This window comes from Gekko japonicus, unplaced genomic scaffold, assembly GCF_001447785.1.
Source record: "Gekko japonicus isolate JY-2015 unplaced genomic scaffold, Gekko_japonicus_V1.1 scaffold132, whole genome shotgun sequence".
In the NCBI taxonomy this organism is placed as follows: Eukaryota; Metazoa; Chordata; class Lepidosauria; order Squamata; family Gekkonidae; genus Gekko; species Gekko japonicus.
Window position 1 is genome coordinate 1,275,509 of NW_015173677.1, and position 18,446 is coordinate 1,293,954.

Sequence of the window (18,446 nt, forward strand, 5' to 3'; positions counted from 1 at the left end):
ACCCAGCCTTCCTCCTCCCCCTCTTCCGCAGGTGGGGAGCTCCCCAAGTCGATGTTTTTGCCACCAGAGCCAACAAAAAAATGTCCTCTGTTTTGCAGCTGAGGAGGCAGGGACTCACATTCTCTAGGAGACGGTCTCCTTTATCCTTGGTCCAAGAATCTCCTTTACTTGTTCCCTCCCTTACCCATGCTTCTGAGAGTGGTCCGCAAAATCGTCAAAGACAGCGCAAACTGCATATTGATAATCCCATGGTGGCCAAGGCAACCATGGTTCTCGACCGTCCTCGAATTGTCAACAGGGATATACCACCAATTCCGTCCGGCACAGGACCTCCTCTTCCTGTCCGACTCCCCTCTCCTACATCATGACATACCACGCTTGAAATTGATGGCGTGGAGAATAACGTCAAAGGTTTTTTGACCCGCGTAGCCAATGTTCTACTGAACGCCAGGAAACCTGCTACGCGAAGGTCCTACCATTACAAATGGCAATGATTCTGTTCTTCCCTAGGTAATGATGCCCCTCGAGCCTCCTCCGCAGGCCTCGATAAAGTTTTCCAATTCCTCCTGTCCCTCGCTGACTCAGGACATTCCCATTCATCGTTAAAAGTTTATTTGGCTGCAATTTCAGCCTACCATGTTCACGTCGACGGATGCACCATGTTTTCACATCCGCGCATTTGCGCGGATCTGGTCCTGGTTTCTGCGCATGCCCGAGGTCTGGTCGTGAAAATTCGTTAAAAGAGCTTGCTACAATGCCGATCGATCCAGTGCGTGCGCACTAGATCCCATGGGTGTGAATGCACAGATGACCACTCGAAGATCGTCAGTTACAGGTAAGCAACCTGTTTGTCATCCATATTGTTCCTGTTGGCCTACAGGTCAAGTACCACTTACCTTTTATTTAACCAGTGCAGAGTATTAAGGATCTAAAATAAACCCAGTTGGGATGCAGTTTGTTTCTTTTTCTTTCTATACTGCACTTTCCAATTAGTTTATAAATCAACAGGTCACTATGACCTTTATGCTATTCTGTTTGAACGTATCTTAATGCACTGTGGCTCACGGCCTATGCTGGTGATCTGCATGATAAATCTGTCCCTTTAATTCGGATCACTCATGTTACCCTACCATAGTTCATGCAAGGAGATAATATAAACAAAATAAACAAGTGAAAAACAACAGAACAAAGCATTAAAGTAAATGACCTCCTCTCAGAGGCTGTGAATTCTGCTGTCCAGTCGGACAATATTCTGGAGGCAATAACAGGCTTGTTGTCGGATCCCTGAGTCACGTTTCTTTCCCACCTTCACTTAATGTGATGTCTCAGGGTTCTGCATACCTTTTGTCCATGTACAAGAGGCCAAGTTCCATCCTTGGCATCTCCTACTGACAAGATCCTTTCACCTCTGCTGCTTTGTCGACCAGGTTTCCTGCAATTCTGTGTGCACCTATGTCAATTGGTAGACTTAGATCCAACAGTTTGCCATCCTCTCCTCTATATGAGGGCTACCGGTCTCCAATTGATTATATCATTCCATTTAGTGATAAATGGGGAGGATCTATGGCTCAGTGGAAGAGTGTCTGCTTGGTGAGCTGAAGGTCCTAGGTTTAATCTCTGGTCCTCCAGTAGGTTATGTGAAAGACCTTTCTCTGCCTGACACCTTAGAGAGCTGCTGCCAGTCTGAGTAGACAGTACTGACCTGGATGAACCAATAGTCCGATCCACTATAAGGCAGATTGAGGTGCTCTGTTACATCCCACCCCTGGATGGGAAAAATGATGTGATTCCAAATTATTTTTATGTCTTCAGTGCAGCACCTGAAGAGACGCCTATGATAGGCCCAAATTCGGTGACTCATAATACATGTCTTTTGGTTGGCGGTTCTGCGTATTGACTACTCTACTGTTCCTGCAGACAGTACCCCTCTTGTTGAAGAGGGAAGTTTCCAATGGTAGAATTCCAATGTTCCCTTTCACAGGGTTTATACTTAGCTACCTCTCAATATGCACAGAGATTAGTGAGGCCTATGTGCAGCTTCTATATTAAATTTTCCATGCCACTTTGACAGATCTTATTGATCCTTTTCAAAGCAACCTGCCTGAATCCCCCCCCCTTGTTTACAAAGATTGTCAGCTCTGTTTAGCTTTCACTGCTGCATTTCCTAGCATTTTTACATATCTATATGTGACACCATAAATAAGACACTTGTTTTGCTGTGTCTTTTACCCTTCGCGGGATGCCTGGACTTACTTTTCTTTCTGGTTTCAGCACAGTCCTTTCTCTTACAGCATTTCTTTTGTCTATGATCTTCTAGAAGTAGTGCTATCTCTGATGGCTCCTTCACTATATGTGGGAACCTTTTCCCAGTAACTCCTGGTGTTCTGCAATATTAATTGTCTTGACATTACTTTACCTTGACATAATGGGCATATTTACTTTGTTCCTGGTTTTACTGCAAACGCTCCACAGAGTTAAAGGAGGCATGGTAATCATGTTTTAACTGATTAGCAGACACCAGTTCCCTGGTATCCATAGCCCCACAATATGACATTCCAGACCCTGGCCTTTAGGCTTTATTCCTGACAATAACCTTGTCGTTGAGGAATGCACTTCTAATCCCTGACAAAGACAACCTGTTGTTATGCCTTTTTTCCTCTGCCTAGATTGCTGCACAAATTGCTCTGTAGACTACACAAGTTTTTTCCTTGTGATGCATTCTGTCCATCCTTTCTTTAGCTACATCACACCTCTTTTTACTGCCTTCATTACCATCATGCAGATCTGCTTATTCTCACTCCTGCTGACAAATTAATACGTTAATCATCTCCTTTCCTGCATTGTAGCAGTAGCCTCCCACTTTTCTGAGTGGCAAACATCACTCTAGTACCTTGCACCTCTAAGTGGAGGGGAGAGTCTCTATAGAAACTACAGCAAGGTTTGGACTCTGCTTCTTGTGCTGTTGAATGTTTTTGGAACTGATTTTAAAAAAAAAACCTTCTCTGATCTTTTCCTTGTTGGATTACTAAGCATGCTATAAAAGACGGGTATAACCCCTTGTTTTATTTTTGGCACTTACATGGTGCTTCATTTATGATAGGGTTCTAACTTATACCCTCTCCATGCATGGAATTTTAAGAGGTGATGTCCTGCTGGAATCCCCAACCAAGGGTGGTCTCTCACTCCTCATGCAATGCATGGTCAGCGTCCTCACACAGTCCATCCTTGTGGGTCGGTTGACGCTATCACACTGTGTTTAAGAACATAAGAAAAGCCAATGTTGGATCACACCAATGGACCATCTAGTCCAACACTCTGTCACACAGTGGCCAAAAATACCAGGTGCCATCAGGAGGTCCATCTGTGGGGCCAGGACACTAGAAGCCCTCCCACTGTTGCCCCCCCAATAGCACCAAGAATACAGTGCATCACCTGCCCCAGCCTGTGAGTTCCTATCTATACCTTGTGACTAATAGCCACTGATGGACCTCTGCTCCATATGTTTATCTAGTTCCCTCTTGAAGCTGTCCATGCTTGTGGCTGCCGCCACCTCCTGTGGCATGTTGAGTGCACAACCTTTCATTACCACTCTCTGAATGATGGCTCTTTTCAAAAGAGTGCTCTTTTTTCTTTACCACATTCCCACATCTATGTTGGTGAGGGCACTTGCACAGAGCTTACTGCTCTGGTACAGGAGAGTTCTGGGTGAAGGAGTATTTGTGCCGCTAAACAGCTGTTGATAAAGCGGTCCTTGGTGGTCTCCTTCTGAGAGCTTCACACCCACCTCCTTCACTCAGTGATCTTGCTAATCTTCCCATGTGGGACTGCACAGAAGCCACGACAATGAAAACAAGGTTGCACTTACCTGTAACTGTTGTTCATTGAGTGGTCTTCTGTGCAGGCACACATCCCTCCCTCCTGCCCCACTGTGAACTCTCTGGAACTTTAGTTTTCTAGGGGTCTCCAGTGGCAGCATGGAGAGAACTGAGGGAGTAGCGCCCCTCCTCCTGGTCATGTGAGTGTTTTGGCAGGAAAGTGCCAGAGGGAGGAGGGGCACTCCTAGTCTATTAGAAAGCTTGGAAATCTTTTCCATGGCTGGCCTGTGACTGTGCAGTCCCATGTGTGTCTGCACAGAAGACCACTCGATGAACAACGGTTACAAGTAAGTGCAACCTTGTTTTCATTTCCAGACAGTTCTTAGACAGTAAAACAGATTATTTAACACACACACATACTTGTTGCGGAATCCTAGTAAGAAACATTATTTCTTTTAAATTTATTTTATTTACATTATTTACAGTGCACCTTTCTGACTGAAAGTCAAGGCGGATAACACAGTGAAAGTCAAATACAGTCAACAGAGTGTAGCATCCACTAAACAGTGCAATAAAGTTTGGAGTGCAGAAATCTGAAAACAAGCAAAAATTGGAAACAGAACTAAAACAACCCTGGTAACAAAGCAAAAGCATTTAAACATGACATTTTAAACAATTCAGAAATTAAATAGCAGCAGCATCCTTATAGTAACTAACAGCAGGAACAGAAATTGCAGATTTTTCTGCTATTTAAAATTCATTTATTTGGTAATAGTTCACTACAGCTATTTTTAAGCAGGTCAGTCAAATGCAGTTTTCCTTTTTTGTATACTAAAGCAGAAAATAAGAAAAGTTAAATATTCCAGAAGCTTTATTATGAAACATTACTAAAATAGTGTACTTATAATTTCCATTTGTATTTTTCTAAGTTAATGTGCAAGCTAGCTATCTTATTTTCAGAACTATTTCAAAAACAACTAACAGTAACATAAAACTTCTGCAAATACCTTTTTATACTGTTATGAGTCCATTATTACATCATCAAATATACATATAAATTCTCCTATCCTGATAATGTTCTGTTTTATTTTATCAGATTCAGGTTTTAACTGAATGTTGCTGGAATAAAAGTGATAATGGGGCTGTCTGAGTAATTAAATGATACACATGTGCATGTGTATACCCAAAGTATAGCTAAAAGGAAAATCATGCAACTCTGATTTAAAAATGAATGCACATTACTGCTCTAATTTGGAGGTTTCATTTTCATATGTTCAAGCTATGCTTAAAAATAACATTTTAGAGAAAGTCTATGTAAAATTCCTATTTTCTTGGGCTTTCACAATTATGGCACCAAAACTTTGGAACTCCCTCTCTAGGGAGAGTCGTCTGTCTCCCTCCAGCTATGTCTTCTGCTAGCAGTTGAAGACTGTTTTGTTTTGGCATACCCCCAATAATGGGTATTGGCTCTCCTCCCTGGTTCTAGGGTTGTTTTTATGTGTTTGTATTGAATTATTTTATAGTTTTTAAGGTTTTTAATTGTTCTAATGTTTTATATGTGCTGCCTTGGTGACCATGATCATGTGGAAAGGTGGCATAAAATGTTTTAAATAAAAATATATATATTTCTGGTCTGAAGTAAACCCTCAGACAAAGAGAGATAAGACAGCAAGTGTGAGTCCATGCCTTATTATAATTGTAACTAGTCACTTAACTGGCCATGGATCACAGCTTACTGACATTAAGAAGGAGCTCTTCACAATGAACATGAGCTAGAAAGTGATAAGAGGTATTTTTGAATAAAATGTAGAAGGTTCTCTCTGTAATGTAATTACCTGCATTCATATGAACTGTTAGAAACAAGCATACACAACAGGATCTGTAAATGACATTGTACCAAAGTATGTAATAATTATGGTGGACTTTCCACTAGCTAGGCAATACAGTGTATTCATTCTAGCTTGTTTACACATCATACTGCCTACAAGTCAGTATGTCACTTATCCACAACTGCACAGTATTTCTGTCCTGTGGTCATTATTAAGCTGTCCTTGATTTGAAAGGTACAACGTATCTTGGAACGTTTCCACTTTTTCTTATCATACAGCCATTCTTGAGAATGTGGATTTGAAGCAAAACAAGAAAGGACTATTTCCACACATTACACAGAGACAAACCCATGTTTTCCACTGAGTTGACATACAGCTCCACCCAGTCACAATTCTTTAGTTACATACCTATGTGATATATATGATTGCAAATGCATGCTTGTCACAAATATAATAAGCACTATTGATTAGTGGCTGTCATGATAATCAACTCCTAGGGAGACAGGGTAACAGTATACAATGCTATGGCTCAGCCTATGGACTACTGTCTGACAACTGTTCCCCAAGTTGAACAGCATGGAAAAGCACTGTTATTTCTTCAGTCATAAGAGAAAGCAATCTGTACATGTTGGGGGATTCTGATTATTACACCACATAGTACTTGGAATGCAAAAACAACTTTTGGAATTAAACCTTGGGAAAGACACTTTCAGAAAACCTAAAAAGAGCAGTTAGCAAGACACATTGAATATAGCCATAGATTATTTCCTTCAGTTTATTTAGGGTACAACCACTGCATTTCTAGAAACTGTTACTTTCCTTGGCATAGATCAGAATCATACACAATCGCCATTCAGTTCATGGGTTTAACACACATCTTCCTCATTATAAGGCAGTTACAAAATTTAGCAACCGCTTCAATAACCACTATGTTTTGTGAAGCCAGTAAACGATACAACATTCTGTCATCGGGTTGCTTGGCATCATTCTTAAGAATATCTTCAAAATAGGCTGTCCGAATGTCCTCATACAAACTACAATAGAGAAATACATGTTCGATTGTTTCAGTCTCCTCTGAACCACAATCACAGAACTTTACAGAGTAGGGGATTTTCTTAAATCTTCCTGCTAAAACCGCAGAGGGGAGCACATTAAAACGAGCCAGCATAAATGCTCTACGCAACTGTGGGGAAGTCAGATCCAATAAGTATTGGGGTGGGGCGATGATCGGAAAACGTGCCCATCTTAAAGGAGAACATCTACCAGAAGCCAAAGCTCTAAGCTCTTGCATTTCAATATCAATTAATCTCTGTTTGCACAGACCAAAGATGTTTATTTCAGATAAGGACATCATATCATTCAGGCATAAGCCTATTGAAACAATTTTCCTTTCTATAGCAGCAAACCACTTAGAACAATGAGACTCTTTCAGCAGATATGGAATAAGGCTATTGGGGGAGCTCCTGAAATGCAGACGTAACCAAAATCTGAAAGTAATTATCCAAGCCCATGTTTCCAAGCGTATCAAATTGGCTTCCAAACAAATGGCAGCATAAGAAACACACAGAGGCAGCCCTAATATTTTCCTCACAAAATTGGATTGAAGTTGTTCTACCATTTTGTTAAAAGCAGTGATCCAAATGGACACCCCATAAAGGAATTTATCAATACTATGTAGATTTGTTTTGTGCATGTAATATATCCAATTCAGACCGCGTGGCCAGCTTGGGCTCCACGTGGTCCAGTGCAAACATCGAGCTTCGCTCAAAGAGACAATGGACTATGCAGATCCTAGTCCGCACCAATCAGTGTGCTAGGTTCCTGGCCGAGAGCCTATGGAACTCTCGGCTACTGTAAATAACCTATTGGGAAGTGGGGGGGGGTGTTATGGGTTCCACGGGACATATAAGCCGGCCTGTGAGCCGGCTAAAGTTGTCTTGTTCTACACCGAATAAAGTATGTTAGCTGAAATCACTCTCCGTCTGCGTACTTTTCAGTGCATCTGTAAAAGCTTAATGGGATGACTACTGTACACTCTTAGTGTTTGCTGTGCCATTCACAAATGGCTTAGTTCGAAAGGATGCAAAGCGGGACAATTTTACTTCCTTAGTGATTGCACTCTTAAATATTTAAACCTTTCTAGACAAATTATATTCATAACTAATAGCAAGAGCAATCCTGGCTAACTTCATAGCCATCAAACCATGTTATTCAGCCTAATATATACTGACCGTGTGGTAGTATAGGAAGTATTGACAAAGATGACTGAAAAGACACTTTGCCCCATTTATGGCTTCAGAATGGCATTAACTAATAGTATATTAAAAGTGCTTCTAGTATTCATAAAAACAAAATGAGTGTGCTAGATCCAGGGCTGCTGAATTAAAGCAATGTTGTACATTAATATTATTATTCTTGCCCTATACAAATTTCCTGGTTTCCATTTACATTTTCTACTGTGTTCAGATGAAAACCAGTTTATAATTTTAGCATTAAAGAAAAGTTTAATTCAGAGTCATCATCCCTACTGCTGTATACTATCCCTGCTCAATGAATCATGGTTCATTCAGTTGGTTAGATCGCCTTTTCACTGATGACTTCACCAAGTGGATAATAATGAATACCAACAAGGCTGTTTGTCCCATCTCAAGACTGGTTGTCTGCTGCTGCCCATACACAGTCTTTTTCAGTGACCCTGAACTCTGGAATGAGTACCTTGCTGTTACCGCCAATTGTCTGCCTTGTTGTTTAGGGAAATTAGCTATGTGGCAGGGGAGACCAGAGGGGTATGGGGATTGCACACCAATTGTATACCAAGGTCCGGTACAGTAGGAAGACTCCAGATTTGAAGAGTAAATTACATAGATTATATTAAAGAATTTCCCCAGTTACAAGCACACTAAGCATTAAAAAAGAGCACGCAATACAGAACTAAGAAAGCAGAGGTGATTGACAGCAAATAGAGAGGTCAGTTATAGGGTGATACAACTTGTCTAGACAAGTAGGGGTCCATGGAGGCAGGGTTGTGATCCAAACAAAAGTTTGGGGGTGGACAGTCAGTTGGCATCAGGGCAGAGGCACACTCTGAGGCCATGTGCGTGGATGGATATAGACATTAGAGAATAATGCTGACCAATTGGAGGTCTTGAGGGGCTTGCCCAGGTGAAGACAGATGGTTACCTGGGACAGTCATGGGTCCCAGGGGGTGCAGCATCAGGAGGAGCCAGATCTAGGTGTGACCAATGAGGTTCCAGAGGGGCAGAGCCTGGATTAACAATAGCAATGATGGGATTAGCCAGGTGTTGGGTGGCTAGCTGAATGGGTTTTCTGACAACTAGTGGCCCAGTCAAGGCAGTTTGAAAAGGTTCCCAGGTTTACACAAAAGGTGGGAGATGGGTCTCTGATTAGTGTCAGGAAGGATTGCTAAACATTTGAATGTATGATTGGTTTATTTTGGTATTGTGAGGGAAGGAACAGGAAACACAGTTGTGAACACGAAGGATGTTCTCTTAGACGTAGGTGCACACAAAAGGGCTAGGTGAAGTTCTGGAGACGGGCTCTTTGCCAGGCAACTACTGAATAGCTTAATGGAAATGCAGATACTTTACCTGGTGGAACCTATTCATATGCATACCTTTCGCCGAGGGGGGGGGGACTGGAGGTTTGCTCTGAGGGCTGCCTTGTTGCCACCTGAAAATGGAGACCCTTTTCCAGAGCTGTGGCAAGGTCTGTGTTTCAGGCCAGGAGTGCCTTCCTTGGCCTGAGTTTGTGGGTCTCTGGTTCAGGTTAGAAGGGGAGTGCCCTGCAAGTAAGGCAGCACCTCTGGGCTACATTGGTTGCCTGTAGTAAAGGCTGCAAGACTGCCATATTCACTCGGGCATTTGGCATGGACTGAGTAGTTTTTTGGACATATTATTATGATTACCCAAGCATTAGGGTTCTCTTATTTACTGTTTAAGGACATTATTAGAATAGTTTTATTGTATTATTATGCTGTTATCTATCTTGGGTTCCAGCTATGCTGGCAGAAAGGTGGGTTTACGAATACTGTAAGCAGATAAGAGAGAAGGGACCAATGCTGTACACTGATGCAAGTATTTAAACAGTGTGAGAAACATAGACATTTCAGTCAAAATGTTTGTAAGATCATATGTCTACTTGATAGACAAAATAATATTCTCACTTGCCTTCCTAATTAATTGTTCTTATCTCCGGATTACTAATTTGGTAGACAGGCAAAAAAAGGCAGTCAGTCATCCTTGTGAATTCCCTATAAATTCCATTTTGCTTGTGAGTTCTGGAAGTCATTTTCATCAGTCCATAATGAGTGTAAATAGCCAATGAAAACTAAAGGGAGATTTGGCTGCCTTTATTTGTTGTAACATTAAAAGCCACTATAACAATGGGTTACTTTCCTGGCTTCTGTGATAATTGTTTTAATTGCCTCCAAATACTGAGAATTAGGTGGGCATTTTCATTATGCATACCCTATTCCATAGTCATTGTTATCTTTCATACAATAAGCTTAGTGACATCGTTGAAGTCAGGTTTTTCTACTGAATCATGTTTTTTGGTATGGTATGGATTAGAGAAAAAGTTTCTGAACAAACTGGGTAATGTGTTCTGAGGAATGCAAGCATTTAAAAGGGCCAAGCAGCTGCAGGTTGTCACTTTTTGCTGATGATTAAATGCAGGATTTATGCTTTTAAATAAACCTACAGATAAGGCAGTTCCTCTGCAAAACAAGCTCACAGACAAGACAGTTCCTGTAGAAGCTGGTTGGAATTGTTCTAAGCATGACAATATTTGTGAGCTCCTTATTGGTACTGATCAACAGTCTGTGGCTGAATAGGTACTAATCCCTTTCCTACTGTAAACAGTATTTACATGCTGTTTCTTTAACTGAATAGGTACTAAGGCATTATCACAAATGTTGCCTAAATTGTTGGGGATAGGTAGTGTGGCATTTTTAATTCAAACAAAAAACCATCATAGCTAGAATGAACATGCAATTTTAAAATGCTCTTTTGCTTCCTGTACTGCATTCATATTTGCAAGTGTCTCATTCTAGGCTAAAAAAAAGCATTCAGCCTTATATATGAAATTGTTTTTAATCTTCAACTTGAAAAGAAAACAAAGTGAAAGAATTCATTGACTACTCAAAAATGAAAGCCAAACAATTCCTATCAACTCATTAGAAAATATTCAGTCTTTATTTTATTTGCTTTATAGAAGACATTGGGTTGAATCTAGCCAACTTTTTACCTCAGTCTTGCCCAATTCCTCTGCCATTCCACATGGCTTTTAGACATGATGATCTCATGATCAAAAGGAACCCGCCTCTTCCTTTTTACACTAGTGGAAAATCTGGTTGGATCCAATCCAATATATTTTTAATTAATTCGGGTAAATTATTTGGAAGTATATAGATGGATGGGAAGTGCCTTGGGCCAGTGAAAATTTTTAACCCTACCAAAGATTTTGCATTTGTTTATTAGCTAACGAAAGAATAAAACAAAGTTCTGTTCATTTTTGTTGTTATAAGAGCAAATCAATAGGGAAAGTAGCAACATTCATTACTATTTATCATTCTGTCTCTGCCAGTCTTATTTAAAGAACTCAAGCATGGCAGTTTGCACAGTCATAAATTATGTTGTTGAAGGATCCCCTGCAAAACAGTGGCTGGTTCCACACAGGGACACAAAAATGCAACACTGTAGTAGAAGCAACAAGCAAGTTAGAGCTTTCTCCTCACTGATTCAAAGAATATTTCTGGGCACTGCTGCAACCCATCTTTCCTCCAGCAGCCAAGAAGCAGCTCACAGCTGACCTGCCGCTACACTGTTAAAGAAAAAAAAAACCCTCAAAGCTGAAAGGGGAGGAGAAAACCGGAGTTCAGCTCTGCCATTTCAAACACAGCACAAAGCTGTGCTGCGCATTACCTGCTGGCAAAGCTTTCACTCAGAGGCTTTGCCCACAGTTGTAATGCCATTTCCCCTTCAAATCAGAGCAAAGCAGGTTTTCCTTTGATCCAGCTTAAAAGTGAGAGCCACAAGAGCCCTATGTGTTTGGAAAGATCAAGACCTCATATGGAAGCTCTGGGGCAAGATTACCAGCTGATGCCGTAAACACAGCCCAACAATGGTGCCCCTTGGCCGTTCCATTGCTTAACTGACAAGACATTAAGACTCAATAAGTGGTTGAAGGTGAAATGAGAGATTAAAAATTCAGTTTTCTTCCAAGCCAGACCCCACAACTATATTAAATATAAACTGTTTTAAATATATATTTATTTAATTCTAAATAGCAGTAAGCAATATAAGCAAATTATTTACTTATAACTAGGGCAAGAGAAAAAAAATAAAAAATTTCAACACTTTTTAATGCATTTTTAAATAAAATTTATTAGGGGGAAAATGCAAATACAAAAATTTATTGAAAACTATTTTAATCACCCTCCCAAAGATTATAAGGCAAAGAAGGAATTATATTATCTCTACTGAAATTACATGATCTCGAGTTTAACGCCGAAGAATAAAATTACTTTTCAATTGAAAATCCTCCTCCTACAAAAATCGATGTTGGTGGACAATTTTTTAAAAAATATATTCTAACGGAGAAATATCATTATTTGTATGAAACAAAACATCTTTTATTCCTTTGCTTTCTAACACTGAAGATATATAATTTCAATATACATGTAGCCGTGATGACCTGGCTACAGTGACCCATGAGATGGTTACCTCGAGACTAGACTACTGTAACACTCTCTACATGGAGCTGCCCTTGTCGCAAATCTGGAGGCTGCAGCCAGGCTGGTGATGGGCCTCCCTAAATGGGAGCACATCCAGCCTGTGCTGAAGGCACTGCACTGACTGCCAATAGCATACCGAATCTGCTTTAAGGTGCTGGTATTGACCTTTAAAGCCCTACATGGCCAGGGTCCGACATACCTGTGGGACCACCTTTCACCATATATACCCCAGCGAGGACTACGGTCAGGAACACAACATCAACTGACCATTCCTGGCGCTAAGGATGCCAGGCTTGCGGCCATCAGGTCCAGGGCCTTTCCAGTGGTGGCTCCACACTGATGGAATGAGCTCCCGGAAGAGATCAGGGCCCTGTGGGACTTTTTGCAGTTCCGCAGGGCCTGTAAGATGGAGCTCTTCCACCAGGCTTTCAATTAGGAGCTACCACTCCTCTATCACCATCAACATCCGTGGTTTGGGTTGACTCTGGTCCTGGGGAGGGTTTGCGTTATATCATCGCACCAAGCTGAAGATCACCGATGCCGATGATAATTGTTAGTACTCCATCTGACTCATTTAGAGATTACCATCAAAAGTGTACCATCACTAGCACTTTAATTGTTAATTGTTGGATTGTTTTTAATGCTTAATGCTGTTTAAATTTTGTACATGGTTTTTATGGTACAGGGTACCAACGCTGTAAGCCACCCTGAGCCCACTTGCGGGGAGGGCGGGGTATAAATCAAAATAATAAATAAATGGATCAAAAGATACAAAATGATGCTTAATGTTGCCTACTCAGAACTTTATTTACACTATAAAGAGGCTTTCCCCCTACTTCTTTAAATTGCAAAGGCTTTGATAAAGTCCTCAAAACTAATCTAGTGTAACAAATCTCCTCCTGTACTTAACAGAGACAAGGCATCCAGCCCTTCTTGTCGCGTAGTTGCCCCTGCTGCCCCTCACCTTCTCGGTGCTAGTGGTTCCATTGCCTATCATTTTTTACAAATAGCCATAACAGAAGGAATGACTGAGAAAAATATTTCATCTTTAAGGTGCCCCCCTTCCCTTGGTGCCCTAAGCATGTCCTTATTTTGCTTAATGGTTAATTCAGGGCTGGGAAACAACCAAATGAAATGGGCCACACTATGTTCACCCAGGTGAGAAAATCCCCGTATGGAAACAGAAAGGCTGATTCCGCAAAAGCAGTTGTCCTGCCCTCTGTCTCCCATTTCTTCCGGTTGTACTGCTCAATTTCCTACTATTTGTTGTGTGGCTGCATTTCGACCTGCATCTCCCCTCGATTTCCTCTGCATCTTCTTGAGCATAAAAATAAGGCTCAAGAAGACGCAGGGGAAATGGAAGATGTGGGTCAAAATGTGGCTGCGCAGCAAATAGTGGGAAATTGACCAGTACAACCGTGGGAAACAGGAGACCGAGGGCAGGACAACTGCTTTTGTGGAATCAGTCACAGTGTTCCTGTATAAAGATGGAAGGATTTTTGTGCCATGCATGCATTGTTTTCATCAGGAAATTTTTAATAGTTTTTTGTGTCAGTTCTTCTTCATAAATCTCATATTAGTCCCTGCTCAATGTGCTACAAAAATGTGCTTCCATGTTGGGAAGAATGCATGCCTCAAATGTGTCTAGATTTTATCCAAGATTTTCCTTTTCTCTGAGAGTTTCTTATGTAGAAAATTAGTCACAATTATAACAATTTACAGTCTGCAAGGAAAGCATTTTTATTCACGGTGGAGTAAATTTAAGTTCAGTAAAAAAGAGTTCGCTTGACTGTAATCCAGGATGAAAATACTTCAATATATCAATTTTCTCATTCTTGAGATATTCCTGACCGTGCCACATTAAGCTGTGGAAATAAAAAACTACATTTATCCATCAAGAACAGAACACCTGCTTAGTAATGCACTGAAACAGAAAAACATATTATTAAACTGTTGAATGAACAATATTTGAACACAGTGGTGTTTGATATTCAGTCTGCAAGTGAATGTTACAAAGTATTTAAACATGTTTTCAGTTTAAATAAAGGTGGACTAAAGGCTAAAGAATCCATCTTCCTTCAGATTTAACATCTGATAAGTCACTTGTTTCTGTGAACTAGTAACATTTAGGAAATCACTCAGATTAATGTTGTTTGTGAACATGCTTATCTATGTATCTAATGCATCACACTTTTATCTTTCCCTTCCTAGAAGGAGCACAGGGTAGAAACATGTGATTATTCTGTTTTATCCTCAAAATATCTCTGTGAAGTAGGTTAGGCTGAGAAATGCTGACTGGCATGAGACCACCTAGTGAACTTCACTTCAAAATGAGGATTTGAACCCTAAACCCACTAGTCCTGGAATCCACAGTGTTTATAAAAGTTAATTATGCATTTTGCTTCTAGGTAATGCTGTGCACATGACTACTACTTATGAACCATCAGATGCTCAAGGGAGAATCCATGCATCAATAGAAGACCAAAAGAAGCTTGAACGAATCTCACTGAGATTTTACTTTTGGGCAAATATGGGGGTGTATCTGTTGTAATTTCTAAATACCGTAGTCAGATGTGCCAGTGATACATGCATTCAGCAAAACTTCCAGAAGATAGTTGGTCAAATTGATTATATTTTCTAAAGACATCTGTTTGCAAGGAATATATACAATTTTGACTGATAAAATCAAGATTTTATATATTATAAAGGATACGTTTTTAGACTGGTGATGTTACAAAAGCCATAGACCCCGATCCTCCAGAGCACTTCCAAAGATCTGCTTGTGAAGCACCACTTTCTCACCTCCCCCTTCTGTTGTAGCCCAAAATTCAACCAAAATGTCAGAGGGCATATTGTGTTTTAACAGGAGAGTGAAGGTGAGAAAGTCACTCTCTGTGGGTGGAAATCCTTCAGTCTGTGAGAATTTCTGGTGGATGCAAGCTTGAAGCCTTCCTCCAGGCTAATCTCCTCTGGTGGAAGCAGCCATTCTTTGGCAGAAAATTCACTTAATTTGAAGAAAGTCTCCTTAGGCGGGAGCAAGGCTTCTCACTTTGCTGAGAGCGGTGGTAGGATATAAGCCCATAATGTGTAGTGAGTTCTATTCAAAGCATTTGCTGGGTATTTCCACTGTAAAAATGCAAAGTTGGCACTTACATTTCTCATTATCACTTTTATTTTATTTATATTTATACATTCAATTTATAGCCTGCCCGCCCTGCAACGCGGGCTCAGGGCGGCTTACTTTCTACTAGCACTTTTGAGACACAATGTAGATGAAAAGTTTCTGCTCTTATCTGTGGATATAAAATCCCCATAGCTTATAACATAATTGGAGGAAAGAGAACATAGAGAAAGCAAGGAAGTGATATTTTATGACCAAAATGAGTACATTTAATTTTCAAAATACAGGTCTGATGCATATTTATTGCTTAATAAACAATAAGAATGGCTTAAATAAAATGTTTGTTTTGAACATTTGTCTCAAGCTGAGAACTGAACAATATATCAATACAAGTTCAAAAAAATTTTAGTGGTAATGTGCTTGGCTTTTAATGACAACTGTAATACATAGTTCTAATCATAGCACTGCAATAATGTTCTGTGAAATAAGTAAAGTAAGTTTTTTCATAGTGGCATCTATGGAAAACAGTGTATTGAACTGCTGTTTCTTGATCGTAGAAGTGTGAATTCACCTTACCCAGTGGTAGCCCTTTGACATATTTTTTTCCCTTTTCAATTCTCAGTGTCTTGTATTTGAAGATGCTCCGGCTGGGGTCAAAGCAGGTCTGGCAGCGGGAATGCAAGTGGTCATGGTTCCAGATGAAAACCTGGATAAAGATCTCACAAAAGAAGCAACTCTAGTACTTCAGTCTATGAATCACTTTAAGCCAGAACTCTTCGGTCTACCGCCATTTCTCTGAGCAGTGTTTTATTATTGTTGTTTTAATGTAGCTCTTCTTTATTGGTGGGGAGACTATTTATTCAGACAGCACACAAATCCTATTGCAATTATATGTTATTTGTTTATAATTAGTTGTAGGAGTAACTCATATATTGAGATCTGGTGTTAGATGGAAAGATGGGACTTGTAAGTTCTGCAAGCATAGCATATATTATAGCCTCCTATTCTGGAAGCATTCTCCCATACTTCATCACCCCAGATCTCAGAACCACTTTAGGAGGTGCCTCTGATTTAGTGCAATAAGGTACTGCCAGAAGTAAAATAGAGAAAGTCTTGGATTAAAAACCCCTTTGTGCGCCTAAAAAGGCTCTGAATCATCTCTATTGTGTTGACTTGTTTGACATTCCACATTGTTGCAGTATTCTATTCCTTCATGTATGCTAAGCATGTAATATGAAATTTCCATTTTTAACAAGAATGGAAGATGTTATGCCTGGGATCATTAAAGCCATTGAAGTTTCAGGCAGGGTCTTGTTAATTTTTTACCTTTATCTGACACTTTGTAGTTTTAAGCACTTTGAAAGAAATCGATTAGGAATAGTAGTAGGGTTAGTCTTCTTATTCAGATAACCATTACCAGCCCCCCCTAGGTATTTCTTTGTTCTTGTCTTTTTGTACACAAATTTTATTTTCTGGTTTCATTTTTTCTTTTCACAATTTTGTCATTTGTTTCCTTTCAGTACCAACAGTATAGAAAATGTTTCTTCTGGTTTCCACAAACATTTTGCTCTTGGAATTCTGCGAAGTAAAATGTCAATTCTCCTTCTCTTCCCCCCAAATTTAAAATTGATTTATTTCCTATATTCTGTAGAGTCTCTGTGTACATTGCAGGTTTCAACCATATCCACCATATGTCAGTGATCACATCTGCAGTACTGTTTATGGGAAATAGAGTTGTCTGTATTTAATACTCAGCCACATCCAGATTCTCTGTTCTGAATAAATATTGTAAATTATAGGGGTGCATATATTTTGTTTTAGGTAATTTTAGGTAATTCGGAAGGCCTGGCGTGATCTGGTCCATGGGGTTGCGAAGAATCGGACTCGACTGTGTGACTGAACAACAATGAAATTCTGCTTCTGCTAATTAGGAAGAATGAACAGGAAACTACATAGAACAATGAAGTAACCTGCTAAACACATACACACATGTCCTCCCACATACGGAACTGTAAAGCTGTTAAGGATACAGCCCTTTGAATGTGTTTATATTCCTTCCTTGTATTCATAGTTAGAGATTATTGAATCTGATCAAACCTATCAGAACACAGTTATATAGGACTATTTACTTTGTGGTCCCTCTGCATCCTACTGATCGACATTGCACCTATGCACAGCTAATGGTTCAGAAACTTGTACATTTAAACTCAAATACCTCCTCCCCTCAGAAATATAGCTTCAAACCCTGCATGCCCTGAGAAGTTTCACCTCAGCCTCTCATCTCAAGACTGCATTCTGGAAGTGAGGCGCACAATTGTTTGTTTTCCACTTTCCAGGCATCTTGCCAAAGAAGAATATTAGTGTCTGGATGATATTTGAAACAATCACCAGGATGCATAACTGGGCCCTTTAGAAATGGCCTAGTGACAGTTTCCATGGCGGGAGGGGGGTCATCCTTTCTATTTAAGTAATATTCCCTAGATCAAACCAGGCACACCCAGAAAGAAGTTATAAACCAAGAGGGGCAAGGGTCATGCAAACAGATAGTGGACATACTTCTCCAAACACACTGTCCAATCCTCTTATCTACAAGAATGTTTCAGTATGAAATCCACACAAACTATTGCTATTTACTATTCCAGAAAATGAATTACACTGCTCTTGATGATTGTCACTTTATAGTTGGAGGGATCTTTGAAGTATAAAACAGGTATCTTCTAGGATTCTTCTCTATCATAATACATCAGTTTCAACTGAAGACCATAAGTGACACAAACTCTAGTAAGTCATAATTAGTAACGCTGTTTAGATTTAATTTGATGGGGAATAAAAAAAATCCAAAGCACATCTTTTTTTACAAACTTATCCTAGAGGGATGCTAACAGCATGCCCACTTTGATAAATATTAGCTTTTATAAAACAAAATT

General features: G+C 40.0%; 1 protein-coding gene across 1 annotated transcript in view; it reads left to right on the top strand.

The window, feature by feature from the left end:
* Positions 1-16,318, top strand: part of PUDP (pseudouridine 5'-phosphatase) — a 75,630-nt gene extending 59,312 nt beyond the window's left edge. The window contains exon 6 of the mRNA XM_015422964.1: positions 16,142-16,318. Coding sequence (XP_015278450.1) covers positions 16,142-16,318 — 177 coding nt within the window. The remainder of the gene's footprint in view (positions 1-16,141) is intronic.
* Positions 16,319-18,446: the final 2,128 nt, after the last annotated feature.